At 32.6% G+C, this 15,606-nt stretch overlaps 3 protein-coding genes across 4 annotated transcripts; all 3 read right to left on the minus strand.

Moving 5' to 3' along the window:
- Window positions 1–30: 30 nt before the first annotated feature.
- LOC124434282 (nuclear cap-binding protein subunit 3-like) lies at window positions 31–1,857 on the minus strand. The gene is made up of 8 exons (XM_046984166.1): window positions 1,789–1,857; window positions 1,604–1,666; window positions 1,341–1,432; window positions 1,236–1,267; window positions 1,046–1,168; window positions 736–981; window positions 623–653; window positions 31–529 (listed from the first exon to the last, which is right to left on the minus strand). The coding sequence occupies exons 1-8, from the start codon at window positions 1,855–1,857 to the stop codon at window positions 163–165; spliced, it is 1,023 nt and encodes a 340-aa protein (XP_046840122.1). The 3' UTR covers window positions 31–162.
- Window positions 1,858–1,926: 69 nt separating this feature from the next.
- On the minus strand, window positions 1,927–6,377 carry LOC124434281 (RNA-binding protein FUS-like). Of its 2 annotated transcripts, XM_046984164.1 has the most exons (9): window positions 6,229–6,372; window positions 5,299–5,902; window positions 4,354–4,406; window positions 3,655–3,681; window positions 3,467–3,573; window positions 3,200–3,326; window positions 3,036–3,122; window positions 2,501–2,621; window positions 1,927–2,296 (listed from the first exon to the last, which is right to left on the minus strand). In XM_046984164.1, exons 1-9 carry the CDS (start codon window positions 6,257–6,259, stop codon window positions 2,257–2,259), a joined length of 1,197 nt encoding a protein of 398 aa, XP_046840120.1. In that variant the 5' UTR covers window positions 6,260–6,372; the 3' UTR covers window positions 1,927–2,256. The 2 variants fall into 2 exon arrangements, with proteins under 2 accessions (XP_046840120.1, XP_046840121.1); XM_046984165.1 differs by lacking the exon at window positions 4,354–4,406 and having other exon boundaries at window positions 6,229–6,377.
- Window positions 6,378–6,507: 130 nt separating this feature from the next.
- Window positions 6,508–14,806, minus strand: LOC124434660 (T-box transcription factor TBX1-like). Its single transcript, XM_046984543.1, has 7 exons — window positions 13,999–14,806; window positions 12,619–12,847; window positions 9,836–10,109; window positions 9,522–9,704; window positions 8,944–9,011; window positions 7,738–7,907; window positions 6,508–7,661 (listed from the first exon to the last, which is right to left on the minus strand). Exons 1-7 carry the CDS (start codon window positions 14,147–14,149, stop codon window positions 7,402–7,404), a joined length of 1,335 nt encoding a protein of 444 aa, XP_046840499.1. The 5' UTR covers window positions 14,150–14,806; the 3' UTR covers window positions 6,508–7,401.
- Window positions 14,807–15,606: the final 800 nt, after the last annotated feature.

The following is a 15,606-nucleotide window of genomic DNA, read 5'->3' on the forward strand; positions in this document are numbered from 1 at the left end:
TCAATAATTTGGTGGGTGATTACTTGCAAGTGGAAAGTTTGACAAAAAATGTATTTATGACAAGATTTTCTCAATGGCAAAAGCAACCATAGAATATAATGCTATAGACTAGGGCATAGTTAAAAAGGTACATTTCACAGTGCAAATAGGCCTTCATATTTTTTAAAACACATTAAATTTCTTTTTACGTTTGCCCAGTTTATGTCTCAGGTCTGGTAAATCAGATATAGAGTTTACAGGATCAACATGATCCATTTTAGCGGGATCAAGAGGATAATCAGCAGTGCTCTTCAGTCGAGATTTTACATTAGTTAACTGGTGTTTGTCCGAATATAAATTTCCTTCAGGTGCTTGCCTTTTTTGGAAAACATCCTCTGATATTAAAACTTTAATTGAAGGCTCATCTAGATCCATTTCTTCTTCAAATGTTTCGGTAGGATTATATAAATTTTCTTCAACAATTTCTACATTTGGACCTTCATGCAACTCTTTTTTGATATGCATCAATTCAGCATTAATTTTTCGTTGCCTGAAAAAATTCAAAGCAAATATGTATTGTAATATTTTCATCAAAGTCACATACATTGTTTGGCACAGACTTCACAAAATCAATATCATTTACCTTGATGAAGTGATCAAACCTCTTTTCTTCACTGGAAAAATTGATAAGAAAGAAACTCACAAACATTAAATTTAAAAAATAAAACATATCACAATGTTCTTATAAAAACAAACCTCTCTTATTTTTCTTAGGCTGACCATGAATTAGATAATACATACTTCTTGATGAAGCACCTTTAATTTTCTTGTCTGCTGTTGTAGCAACTCTCATCAGCAGTTGTTTAGCTTTCGGATGTTGAATTCCAATCCTCCAAACATTTTCATCATGACCAGTTGCCTTGTTATTTTGGGAAATGAAATATTTTCCCACATTCATCAAGGCACGTTTTGCAGAATTGTCATCATCCCAAATAACAACACCTAGTGTAACAAAATCAATATCAGATTTTCTTTTTGTTTCCAAAACAAGAATCAAGTTACATACATGATATATCATCGATCCATTCAATGGAGTTGGGCACGTAATCTTTAAAATAATCAAAAACATCTTTTGTACTCATTTCATTCACACCAAACAATAAGATAGCATCAGGACGAAGTTTCGCATCTGCAAAAAGACAATTGACTTTTCGCATTTAATAAAATCAAAAAAAAAGTAAAAAAACAACTTATACCATCATTTACTGTTGGGAGGATTTCCAAGAAACTATAAAATATAAAACATCACAAATATCAACAACAATAATGTATGACAAATTAATAATAAAAATTAAAGCAACCTAGGAAGTGCTTCAGTAACAGATAAATCTTTGTTATCTTTCTCATGAAGACCAAACCTCTTGGCTCGCTTCATTCGTTTCTCTTCAGCTTCCTGTAGCAACAATTAAATTAATAAGGACGACTGAACGAGTAGGAATATGTTACACTTGTATATATTTTGAACAGCTTATTTACATTGCTACAGCCTACAGGGAAATACAGAAAAAATTGACAACTACTGAAAGTATCTCATTTATCAAAAATTCATCATGAATTCACTCACCTCGGAAACAACATCAAAACCAGTAATAAAACAACCACGGTCTTTATTCTCATATTTCTTAACCTGAAATAACACAATAAGAAAACAAACTACGTTCAGTTCATACTGTTCAAGCCAGATCGAATTAGAATTGAAATATATATTTGTCTACAATGTTCACCACAGAAAGATATTAAAGTACTTACAGGTACATTAAAAAGATAAGAAAAATCTGAATCTAAAGGAACTTCGATTTTTAAATCTTCGAATTCCATGTTTGTATCAGTGGTTTGAGCCCCTGATTTTCGTGGAAAGCGGCAAATATCAAGTCGAAAGAAGTCACGTAAGACAAATTAAATCTACCATATAATACCACACATAAGCACAACAATTTTTACATCTGACAACATGCAAGTAATACAAACACTATGTAAGATAAAATTCGATGATTTTTGTTCATCCATTTCAACTTTTTATAAACAAGGATTATGGCCTTAACGATCCACAGCAAGTTTAGCTACTTCTATTCATATACATAGTTCATTTATAAACAAGACAATTGTGAGATAAATGTACATAACCTGAACCATTAACTACTTAAATTCTCGTAAAATGACTTGCTTGCATATGAACCTTTGAGGTTGCATTACGTTTATTTTTTATTTTACATTTTGTTAATATGGTGCATCCCGTCTATCTCGTCTTCTGTCAGATCTAAACCAAGTAAAAATAATTTTTGATGTAAACAAATCATTATAATATTAGAATGGTAAATGGTACACAGCACAAAAATGAATGGTAAAGTCAGAGAATTGTAGTGTTTTTACCCTCATTAAAAATCAGGATCTTAATTTCATCACCTTTACCATCAGAAAAACTTCTTAAAAAATAAAGATTAATTAATTACAAAATACTTACGCTCCATCTCTACCGCCTCCATAACCACTTCCTCCTCCACGTCCTCGGAATCCTCCACGACCACCCCCACGACCCCCACCACGACCACCCCCACGTCCTCCATAACCACCTCCACCATAGCCTAGTATATAAACAGCTCATTACATATTAGGTGCAGAAACATTTCTGTGGCCAGATTTTGTAATTTTTATTACCAGAGTCACTCTGGTAAGCTTAGACAGCTCCACCTACCTTACATAATTGCACAATTTAAAACATGGGGAAGCTATCAGCACAGATCTATGCATTCTTGATAATAAATTATTCATACATGGTCACAAAGTCTATTTCTTACACAAAGCAATATGAACCTTCCACACTACTGATGCTATTCATAAGGTTTAGGAATATAACATCTGTTACAAGATGTTCGATGTACAAATTAATGTTGCCAAAACTGTTACATATCAAAACACTACCTTTTCCCATGTGACACAAAAAGTAGTAAAATTTTCAATAACATTCATGAACATAAGTATAAGAAATACAAAATTACCTCGACTTCCACCTCTCTCACGCATTTTCTTTGGCACAAACTTTTCTGCAAGTTCCACTTTGATTTTTGCTCCCATAAAATCTTTGCCTGTTAATGGAGGAAATAAAGATTGAATAAATGAAACATTTTTTCACATATTAAATATACAGTAGATATGAACTTACCGTTAAACCATTCAATTGCTGCACTTGCTGTGGGTGGATCATCATAAGTCACAGTTGCTTCACCTTTGGATTCACCTGAAGGTGTTCGATACAACCAGATTTTTTTACTTTGTGTCTTTTTATCAATCTATAATCGTCAAATGTCACGTTTCATTAACATCAACTGAGAGACAGCATGTATTTGGACATTAATTGCATCTATTTATCATAAAGTAAGATTTAAATCCTCAAAATGTCGTATTGGAAATAAAAGTATCCTTTCTTAACCTTAATTATCCCAATGGATCCAAACATATTTGCTATCTGCTCGACAGTGACATCAGGAGTCATACCAGATATAAACACTGTATCTTCTTGATACTCCTTGCCACCACCTAAAACAGTATAGAAAGTATAAGCATGTAGTCCACAAGAAAAATGTGCAGCATTGCTTGTAATTAGAAGTGTAAATTTACCTGAACTGTTATTGGAAAAATTTCCACCTAAAAAGGATGAATACTCTTTGAGAAATTGAAGAAAAATAACATTCTATCTTGGCAAATCTAAAAATTGGCAACAGTAACCACTCAAGACAGTGTTTATACATTATTTAATTCCCTGTAACGGTTTAGCATGAAAGAAATTTCAAAATGCTCTTATCATAGTCAAGAACACTTTGCACAATAATTTCAGTGAACAATGTTTCAATAACATTACTGCATAAAATGATGGTATTTGCAACCATCATTTTAAGCAATTTAAATACATTAATTTTCCATTTTATCAAAGACAAAGATAAGAAAATACTGTAAAAACATATGGCAATGGTAACGAAACATATCAAAATCAATCCTGCATATGATCCAACGTACTAAGATAAAAAAAAACTTTTTAGCTCTTGATACGTTGGCAACTTTTTATCCATCCACTTAACCCAACATATACTCACAGGCTACCCTTTAGCAAGTAAACAATATTTCTTGGTCACAGAAAATAAACTTGCATCATTTAGCCGAAAACCAATAATCTTTGATAACAGCTTTGAGCTGGCAATTAGTATAGCTTGCGGTAGTAGACTGAAGTTACAATGACCGAAATGTACTACGCTGACCATATTATGCTCGAATTGAGGAAATAAGGAGGTAAAATCTTCTTGCCTGTTTTTCATAACTTACCAGACCCATAACCTCCTGAATTTCCACCATCAGATCTGTTTGAACCTCGACCTCTATTAGACCAAATATTACGAAATCATCAACCATATTACACCAGTAGCACACATCACTAACGATATGTTGCAAAATACAGGTTATGTGTCATATAATATTAAAGAAATGTATGTCACAAACTACCACATATTGATTGTCAAGTATGTCCGGTAAACAAATATTTTGATACTTGTTCAACTGAATATTCTACAAAATGAAGATGTACCTTTTGGCTTTTTTAAACAAATTATAATTATTTATTGTTGATTTAAGTTGAATTTTGCAACTAATTCTGTGTGCTACTGATATAAAGTCATCAACTTGAACCATGAAATGACTCAAAAAGATAAACATAATCAAGCAGCTTCAGACAAACTTTATCATAAATAATGAATGTCAAGGCAACAAAAATACTATAAAATGGAAACACAACAACTGGTTGTTATTATAATGGAAGTTTATAGCAATCACAATTTCATTTCAACTGTTTGAACAAACTTCCGACTTTGAATCTCAAAAAATGCCTGATTGTCTGCATGTTTGTTTGCCAATCATCAAATTTAGTAAACACTTTAGTTTAATTTTAATTAAATGTCTGTAATATGTATGAAATAAAAGTGGAGAATTTTCACATAAAAAATAACTTAAATATCAACACATGCTGAGACAGCTACACAAAGATGATGGTACAAAGCATATAGTCAAACTTACAACTGTCGATATAAGTGTTAGTTTGCTAAATTCAAACTAACTTCAAACTATGATTTTCATCACAAAAGTTAGGGGATGAAACATCACTTGAATACCATTTCCTCAAACCGAAAATCAATAGAAATAATTTCAATCTCCTACATTTACCATTCACCTGACCATTAGAACTGATTTAAAAACATCACTATAAAACACACGTACCCATATCCTCTGTCCCCTCGATTATCATATCCACCACCACTGTTCCCATAGCGATTATCACTTCTGTTTCCACCATTGCCCCGATCATTGTAGCCTTTGTATCCACTATTACGGTCATCTGACCTTCTATCGTAGCCACCTGAGGCTTGACCATAGCCACCTGAGGATTGACCATAGCCCCCAGAAGAATGACCATAGCCCCCTGAAGATTGCCCATAGCCACCTGAGGATTGACCATAGCCACCTGAGGATTGACCATAGCCTCCTGAGGATTGACCATAGCCTCCTGAGGATTGACCATAGCCACCTGAAGATTGACCATAGCCACCCGAGGATTGACCATAACCACCCGAGGATTGACCATGGTCACCACTACCAGATGATTGACCATATCCACCAGACTGGTTACCATAACCTTGATAACCACTTTGTTGATAGCTATTACTTCCAGATGACTGGGAATAACTAGATTGCTGACCATATGTTGTGGTTGGTGGTTGGGATGTAGAACTATTATATCCTTGGTTACCATAAGCATCACCACTTGATTGCTCATAACCATATGACTGAGTTGCTCCCGAAGAGGAAGATCCATAAGACGAGTCTAAAAATAACATTAAAACATACAGCTTGTTCATTAACAAAATCACTTCTAAAAATTAATTTATGATTACAAAAATAGTTTGTCAAGCTAAGTAAAAACCTTCTTAAGTTTTATTGTAGGTGTCTCGGCAATTTTTACACAATGTTGACAGCAAAATTTTAGCATGAAAAACAGGAAATTTCTTAAATACTCTTAAACTCATATCGTTTTAATAAATCGCAAGACAACGCTTGCACATAAATCACAAAAATTTAGACGAAGAAATAAAACAAAAAGTTCACATTAAGCCACGTAACTGACTGAATAAAAAATAAATATGTTCTTACACTGTTGATCCGTCATATTTGTCTTTGACATGTAAAATTTTCAGATTAATAATATTCTCTCCGTTTTGCCACGAGGAAATCTAGCATTCAAACACTTTACACCCGTCTTTTTCCGTCTCATCGTCGTTAACCGTCAAATACCGATAGTATACGCTACAATCCGAAGAAACGGGAAGTCTCTAAACAGGAAGTCGATGAGCTATCCAAATCTGATACAAAATGTAAGCCAAACCAAACCAACCAGCAGCCAGAAAAGTAAAAAGATAGAATCAACAAAAGTTACTTGGAATTGGCTAATTCGTAAATTCAATATAATTCAACTAAAGTATTTTAAATTAATCCTTATTTACAGTAGGACATTAAAATAATTACGAAGAAAAATGTAATGTATAAAACTTGTGTTAAAATGAATTGTGGTTTGTCGTAATAAGTTTGTTAGTGTTAAGTTAATTATAACTGAAAATTGCTATCAACTAAATGAATCAATCAAATATTGATTAAATCGTACAAAATTATGAAATAAAAATCTATCTTCAAAAATACCAAGATACAACTTCAAAAACGTAAATGTATTGTAAATGACTTGTAATGCTAGTTTAAAGAGTCTAGCACTGGTCAAAATAAAGTACAAATAACTCAATTATATCTACACTTCAAAGTTCCTCTAAAACAGCTCAATTTGTAAAATTTTATTCTTTGGATTATACAACCAATCACATTGTCATGAAGGTATTTTGAATGAAAAATTGAGTTAGAATAATTTATTTTCTCCTTGTAATGGACGGCCACTGCTGAACATTAGGAGCAAATGGAGCTATCAACCGAAAATTTTTTGTCTTTTTTTTGAAAAGATACTTCAAGAATTATCAAAAACGAGTGGACAATGAGTGAAGGGAGATATGCTGCTAGGAATACAAAAAAATATTGGGTAAACGAGATTCGACTTGTCAGATAATTAGAAACTTTTTCAAGAAGTCAACATTGTACACTAGAAACATTAGATATTTATGTTCACGTTTAAGAGCAAAAAGGCCGAGTTGAACGTAAAAAAGTTGTTAATACTACGAATGACGAATGTATTGAGAAAAAGGGAGAAATTAAAACATTACAATGTAAGACAACAATTGCGTGACTAACGCAGTACAAGTTTCTTAATGAAGACGACTGAACTTCCTACATGTTCATCGTATAAATGTGATTGTTGACACCATTGTAAGATTGAGTGACGATGTTCTCATTGCGTGGGGAAACTGTATTGTAGCGTGTCATTTGCTGAGGGTAGGGTGCTGGTCTGTGAACGCGATGATATCCCCGCTGGGGACCTGGTGACTGCACCGGTGTAGGATAGTTACGTGAGTTAGAAACGCGATGTATCATGGGATAGTTCGGTGTAGAAGCGTGTGGAACATATGTCTGATTCAAGTCATTTTGAGCTGTACAAAGAAGAAAAATTCAAACATTAAGAAAAGTCAAACCTTACGAGAACATTTTTTAAATATCAGGTTTTACCGTTGTTAGTTTCGTTCATCGTCATGGCAACAGTAGTGGTGAGCGCACCTGAGCATTGAGGCCGCGAAACAGGCTCAGGGGAATGGTGTGGATTTCCAGATTGTAATCTCGTTCTGGAAGGCTGATGAGAAGCACCGTTGTCGATTTGCTTCATAACTTCAACCATATTGCTAAAGAAATTTGCATTAACTTCATAAGATGGACTAACTTACGAAATTTAACTAAGCATATAGAGGGAGGGGTTAGAACTACAGTAAAGATGAGGATAGTACACAATCGACTGTGGGTGTGGAAAACTGTCAAAGGGAGAGATATAGAATGATAAATTTTGAGGATACGACGTGCCATCTAAGACCTCAAAAATGGCGTAAAATGGCGTGATATGCCCATGTATGGTTAAATCCACGCCATTTTTGAGCGATGTTCGAGACGTTTCAGACAACACGTCGTTTTTGTTTTATCTCTATATTTGTAAATTACATAATATTTTGACAAAACCTTAGTAAACAGCTGTTAAAAACGAAAAGACAATTTCTCGTCGATGCATCATTGTTATATATAGAGAAGATGCAATCTGTCCTACTTTTAAAGGGAAAAAAACAATCATACTTGAATTTTGTCTTTATATTATGTTGCGTTATTGATGAAAAATGTTGACGTCATTTATTAACAAGGAATTTTAACACATCTTTCTTTACAAGGTAATAAATATCCTGATGGTTTTATGCACTTTAAACCATAAATGCTTTCTAGTCCAGTTATAATATCACATAAATCCAATGTTATTGTTGCCTGATGAGTAAAACTCTTCTCTTTTCATTCTTTCTTAATTAGATTGCGAAATTTAACTAAATTTATTGGCTAGATTTTTGTTTTTTATTCTTCTAATTAACAGAGAACGAACAACGTTACTACGTTTCTATATTGTTTGGTCTCCCACAACAGACAAAACAATTTGAACAAGAAACATGTGTCAACGACGTCTAGCTTAATTATCCCCAAACTGTACGAGGATTGCAAGATAAGAAACGCTATTTATAATTTTGTTTAGTTTAAGTTCTTACCGTGTACTAAGTAAGATGATTTAAATCTACCAAGAAAAGGTGACGTATAATAATAAAAAGTTTAAGTCACTATTGATGAATCAATTATTAAGGAGTTTTGTATTATATAGTTTTATAAATATCAGCATCCTATTGATCTTACCAATCATCTGTATCACAGTCGCGAAATCCTTTAGCGAAGGGATTACTGGCAATTTTCAACTGCGTTATCTATGGTAAAAATAGACAATAAAATTTACATTACATTAAAGCGTTCATGTTTCTTGCAGAAAAATTTTTCGCTATTTTTTTTAACTAAGCTGGGAGTCTTGATTAAACAGCTTGATCAACAAAAAAAGACTGATCAAAAGCATAGTGACTGGGCTGTCATTCATTAATGAGATATTTTTCATTAAAATTTTTTATTATGAGGTTATGACAGACGTCAAACAATGCCGATTGATGCACTTTATTAAGACGAAGAAAAAGAAAAGAAAACGAGAATTAGATTAAAGTATTAAAGCAATTAAATTGTCTAAACAATCAATCTGAGCCAATATTAAACACTGTCTGTGATCACACCAGTTGTAAGGCTGCGCTGATTTATCTGGTAAAATGTTAGAATGACAAGATACAAAATTATTATACCAATTTGTTGGATATAGAAACATAGCAAAAGGTTTCGAAACTTTTTTTCAACACCAATATAGAAATAACATGACGTATTTCATCCATTCTTACCATGTGATTTTGATAAGCAGTAACAGCCATGAACTGTGTTTCGGGAAAGACGAACGTCCTCATATTTTCTCTCATTATCTCAGGAGTAATATTTTCAACTTGGTGACCTTGAAGCTCAAACTCAGGCTCAATTAGGATTACGTGAAAGCGAGGCTGATATTTGTGCATTGAATTCAGAATGATCTAAAAAAAATGTTCAGTTTAGGAGTAAATGTCTTAGATCAAAAATTTTTAAATGATATAGCTTGAACGCTAAAACTTCCATGTACATCTGATAAACACTAAATATCCCACGATGATCCCATTTTACTAACATGTCCATTATCATCCATTAAGTTGTTTGTCAGTTTGAGCTTATCAAAAGAGACAATTTGTTTCATCCACTGCGCGCCTGTACAGGGAGAATCTGGATGCACGTGAACACGTCCAGGAACACTAGGGTCGGCTTTCCCCGCCACTAACCACTTGGAACTGTGAAAAGCGTATCTATAGCGTTTGTCGTCAACAGATACAAAGTCCATCATTAACATGTACTTTGTGTTTTGCTCCATACCATACAGACGTACTTGAAAGGTCGGAAACATCCGCCTAAATGATAGGAATAGGAAAATAAATAAAAATCTCGAACTTCCACCATTTCCTCTATCATGGAGTTCACCCCAATGCTCATTAGCAATATTGCAACGTTCGTGAGAATATAATTTTTCCCTAGAAGATGTCTCTTTATCATGTACGTCATACAAAACTGTGGATTAACTTTTAAATAAACACTTAAGGTGAAAGATCATAATTACACTGTATCTACATATTTTGTTTACTTTACTTTAGTGATCTAGAATACCTACATGAATATAGGAAGTCGATTGACACAACAATATGTACATCAATTTAGATATAATACTATATATTGCAAAGTATCTCATGAAATTAGAATAATTTTCATATGTTTAGTTTGAATGAGGAACGTTATCATTGAGATATGTTTAAAAATAATACATTAGTGTTGTCTCAATAATGATGTATTCATTCGATTATAGATTAGTATCAATACAACATTAAAGTTTTAGCGGCATTTGAATATCCTAAGATAAGTGTTCTCATTTGTAGGAAATGCATTATTTTTGAAAAATCATCTAACAAAATATTTGTAAATGCATGCTTGTGAAGAAAGCTTATAACGCAAGCTTGTAAATATTTGACATAAAAAATGCGCTTTGGTGGAAAAGAAATATAATCATTTTGATGTAACTTTCAAAAAAGATTACATAATAAAAGGAGTAGATGGTTAAAATGTTCAAAACATAAATGTTGATAAATGATTAAATCACCCAAGCCGCAGCAACTATTTTATAATCACTCATTAAGCTTTAAAAAAATGTCGCCATTTATTGGCGACCTGACTCCAGCGTTATGTTTATTAGGAGGATTTAATAACGCATATTATTCTAATGTCAATATTTGCGCGTGATTTTGGATAACTGTGGGAGTAATATGGATTGCATTGTGTGTATTGGCACAAAAAATATTCTGTTAAGAAAGGATTGAATTTTAGCTCAACTTTTCATCGCGCACCTCTGACGATATCTGAGAGGTTATGTTAATGCATGTCGGCATTTTTTGACAAGTTATATTAAAGTAGTGATTAGATCTTAACAAAATTATCTGTGTTTTTAATTTCTCTTAATACGATTGTAAATACTGATTATACTTGTGAAATGACTCGAATTGTTTTGCCGATTGACACCAGCTTATTTTTATAATGTTGCGTTTCAAAATAAGTTGCTGCGTATTCAAACGTCAGCAATGTCTCCAGGATAAATAACTTGCTGCAAATAATGTGCAAGTTATAACAAAGCCTTTCAAGACCTATTTAACGCGAAAAACTTTGATGAATATATAACTTTTAAAACACTAAATACTAAATATTATTCAGTAGAAAAGGAATGCCTTGCAATGTATGGTTTTAGCTGATTGCGAATTGGATAATAATCGCTTACAGAAAATGTTATTTCCCATTATGGTTTGCGCAAATCTTTTACGCGTATTTTCGCATTTAAACCATCTCGTCAGCAACAAAAAATATGTAAAACTGAAAGCAGACAGTTATACACATCTGTCTAGCGCCCAAAAATTCAAGATAACAAATTTCATCCTATAGTATGGTCAGTTTGCTTCAAGCACGAGAAAATCGCCAAAATTATAAAGTGATCATTACATTTATGTCTGTTGAGCTTGAAATTTTGCTTTATCTCACAGTTTCTTCGTCGAAATAATAATAGTTGAACACATATGGCAATGAGTAGACATAAAGCAAACAGAAAAATTCTCTGTACTTTTGAGAAGTGGGTTATAGCACACAAAGATTTGCTATATGTGTTAGCAAGAAAACATTTTCTAGTTGATGAAATATTGTTAAAAATAAAACAACGAACAACAGGAAAACATCAAAAAATCTTAGAAAGTCGTGAGAATGCATTCCGATTGCTGCGGAAATGTTCTTGATTTTCCCTTGTTAGTTAGAACAAAAATAATGGTAAAGCTATACAGATTTAAACAAAAATAATTTCTTTTCGATAGTAAACACAAACAGTTAATTTGCGTCCTTCACGTCTATTGCAGTGCGCAAAACTCGTCACAGACCATAAAAATACACAAATATTCTGTCTTCAAATTTGAATAGCAATGTAAACAACAGAGAATGCAACAATAATATTGAGATAATTTTGAATGAAGAACAAACAACAACGTCCGCAAAGAAATATGTAATCAATCAACAAAATGCTTGAAATCCATTTAAAAAAGAAATGCCACACGACTAGAAAATGCGAAGGAAGGAAGTTCAATCAAATGATCTGAATTGTTTATATTGAAGCAATAAATTGCAGTTTGATTATAGTATATAGTAAACCAAAGATTTCATAAAAAAAATTAGATTTAGTTGAATTTATACATTCCCAGACTAAACAAAGGACCGTGAAAAAGAGTGCGAACAGACTAATCCTGTGCTCAATCTTAAATATTCATAAAATTTATTCCCACAAATTCGTACATTCCCCAGAAACAGACATGAAATGTGTTTATATTAAATAATTTTTACCTTCCTGCCTTTGTGACAATCATTTCGGTACCAAGAGAGTGAAATTCTTCCCATAAACTTTTCATTTCAAGATCAACTCTAACATGAGCCAAGCTTCGACCTGTGTTGTTGGATTTCGTAGGAAACGAAGAAACATTTGATGGAGATATTGTTGGTGATGGTCGCTCCTCATCACTACTGCTGCATCGCTTGGGTGCTTTTTTACCTGTCCCAGCGTTTTGTAGGCATTCTGAATAAAGAAACGGCAAAATGATCTAATATAATAAAGATAGGAAGAAATCTAGGGTTTGATAGGAAAGTATACGACAATCACTATTTTACAAATAAAAACTACTTTTTTTATAAAATGTACATTGAAAGTGGTTAACTAAAATTAAGTTGATGACTTTACTCAAGAAAAACAATTTTATGGAGTAAAATGTTTTCATGCCCAAACATTTTTACAATAAACTTTAAATATAAGAAAATACAAAAATTATTGATCGCTCTTTGCACTGCAACAGCACCTTCCTCAATGGTTATATGGAGACTTTTTTAACAAAAAATATTTTGGAAAGTCAGCGAGTTCATTGTTGTTTTGTAAAAACAAATTACAAAGATGAGATAATTTGAAATAGAAGAAGACTTAGCAGATGTTTCCTTCATACCAAACCAGTCAATATGAAGAAAATACCACGACATAAACACGAGACTCGACTTCAATGATTCTGGCAACACTTCCTTTTATAGAATAGATAAAAAAATGTTTCTGTTTGTCGAATGAATACCATCGTTGATTTGATTGATACAGCGACAGACAAACGAAATAAAAACTTTATAACTATATTGTAAGTTTAACAATTCGTCTATACTATAGCTCAAAAGTAAGAAAAAACTCAAGAACGCGTTGAGACATGATACACGCAATTTATGCCTCAAACACGACATCCCTAACATAGAGATACATTATAAACGTTTCCAACAGCTGTATGTGAGTCCAAGAATATGATAAGGAAACATATCGATGTTTAAAAATTTATCACATTCATTTGACAAAAGTTCTGCACATTGTATCACAACACAAATGTCAGATAGTTTCAATCTTATTAAGCCAAAACATCAACTTTAATTACTTCAAAGTTCGCAATAATCCAAAAAACACTTGCCAAAAGTTTTTCAAATAAAGGAAAGGGAAAATGTATAACAAAACAATAGTTTTATTCATATTATTTCTATTTTGCAAAGCACGAAGAAAGTAAATAGACTCTTTTACTTTCGCATTTTACTTTTGTTTAGTATTGATTGTAAAACATCGAAGTGTTTTACTTGTGTATTCATCGTTGGCAAAATATAAATTATACTAATACTATATATTTTTAAAATATCTTAGTGAAATAGTACCTTCCATTTCCTTCGTCAATAACTGTGAGGACCAATTGAATATTTCGTTCATCCTCATACACGATCCATCTTGAATACATTGTGAAGCGTCAATAAGATGGGCAATTGAAAATGCGTTTGCCTTTGGCGATAGAAAGCCAGACGCATCCATAGAACTCGCTAACGTGTACGAGCAATCCACAATTGAAACTTTACGGTGAAAAGTTTAAATGAAATATCTTAAATGGGTCAACTGTTGTCCAACAACCTTTGGTTCACGACCAAACTCGTCTGCAGTTTATGTGAACTATTTTATTCCTTTAACTTGATCACTGTACCTTCAACATAGGCGGTAATTGTACTTTTTGGTTTCAATTTTACGTTACAAATTTGAAATCCACTTTGCAATTAAAGATGATTTAAAGTTTTTTTCACGCAGTTCAAACGACGCACAAATATACAATAAATTTTCCTGCAATGCAAAGTGTGAAAGCGGATGACAAAGTGTGAATTCCTCACACGAATCTTTCAAATTATAATGTCTTTAAAATATTTATTACCACACCAGTAGCATTCTCAAGTCTATATCAAAATGTTCTCGCTTTTGTAGTGATTTTCCAAACACAGCTCACAGACGGTAAATCACTAATGGAAGAAATATTTGAAGGATCCAATTTCATAAAATCTGCGTATAATGATCCAATAGTTTTTAGCTTCGCTCACGTGGACAATTAAAAGAGAATTTTTACAGCGAGAAGTGAGTAACTTTAGCGTGACATTCAAAGAAAGTTATGTTGATGTCGTGTGAAAATCAATGGGAAATGATACACTATCTTCAGATAGAAACTAATGAAGCAACCAATCCATCAACAGTCCCATTAATCTACTCGTAACATGTCAAATAGTTCGTTTTAGGGTACCGATGAAAGCAAAGGATTTTGACAAGTGCTGCCCCAAACAGCATCTGTTCTTCATAATTACTTTACACATATTTTATATGAGTAATACTTCAACGACAAGTTTATACAAGCTTTGATAAAATTTCGAGGTTATTTTTTACCTTAATAACCTCGAAATCTATTTTCGACATTTGAAATGAAAATTTACGTTTCACTACACTTAAATTGCTTTCTCTTTCAAAGATATTTATGCAGCGAGCGCGCATGTTTTATTTTAAATAAAAATTAGCATATCATGCGTGTCAATATACTGGAGAGAGATGAAAGATTGTCTGTGTTTGCTATATAACAATATTGAATAAATTTATGATACGGTTTTCTTTTGTTTAAAGCAAAATTATTTTATACAAACATGCTTGAGAATAAACAATTAAATGTCATCAAAAAAGTAAACATATCTATGATACAATAAAAACATAATGGATTTTATCATGGCCTACTTATTTTGATTACGAAATCAATTTAACATTCGTCGTTCAATACAGGGACAGTAAATTCTGCCGTTGTTAATGAAAACGATTGAAAATATTTGGTCAATTTCATGGCATTGCAATCAGTATTCAATTCTAAAATATCCACTACCGTATTAAGCGGTCTGCCCCGAGCCCCAAGGCTACAAGTTTTGACAAATACGTTCAATGATGAATAACAATTTTATGGAATAAAAGAT

Source organism: Xenia sp. Carnegie-2017, unplaced genomic scaffold, assembly GCF_021976095.1.
Source record: "Xenia sp. Carnegie-2017 unplaced genomic scaffold, XeniaSp_v1 HiC_scaffold_14, whole genome shotgun sequence".
Classification (NCBI taxonomy): domain Eukaryota; kingdom Metazoa; phylum Cnidaria; class Anthozoa; order Malacalcyonacea; family Xeniidae; genus Xenia; species Xenia sp. Carnegie-2017.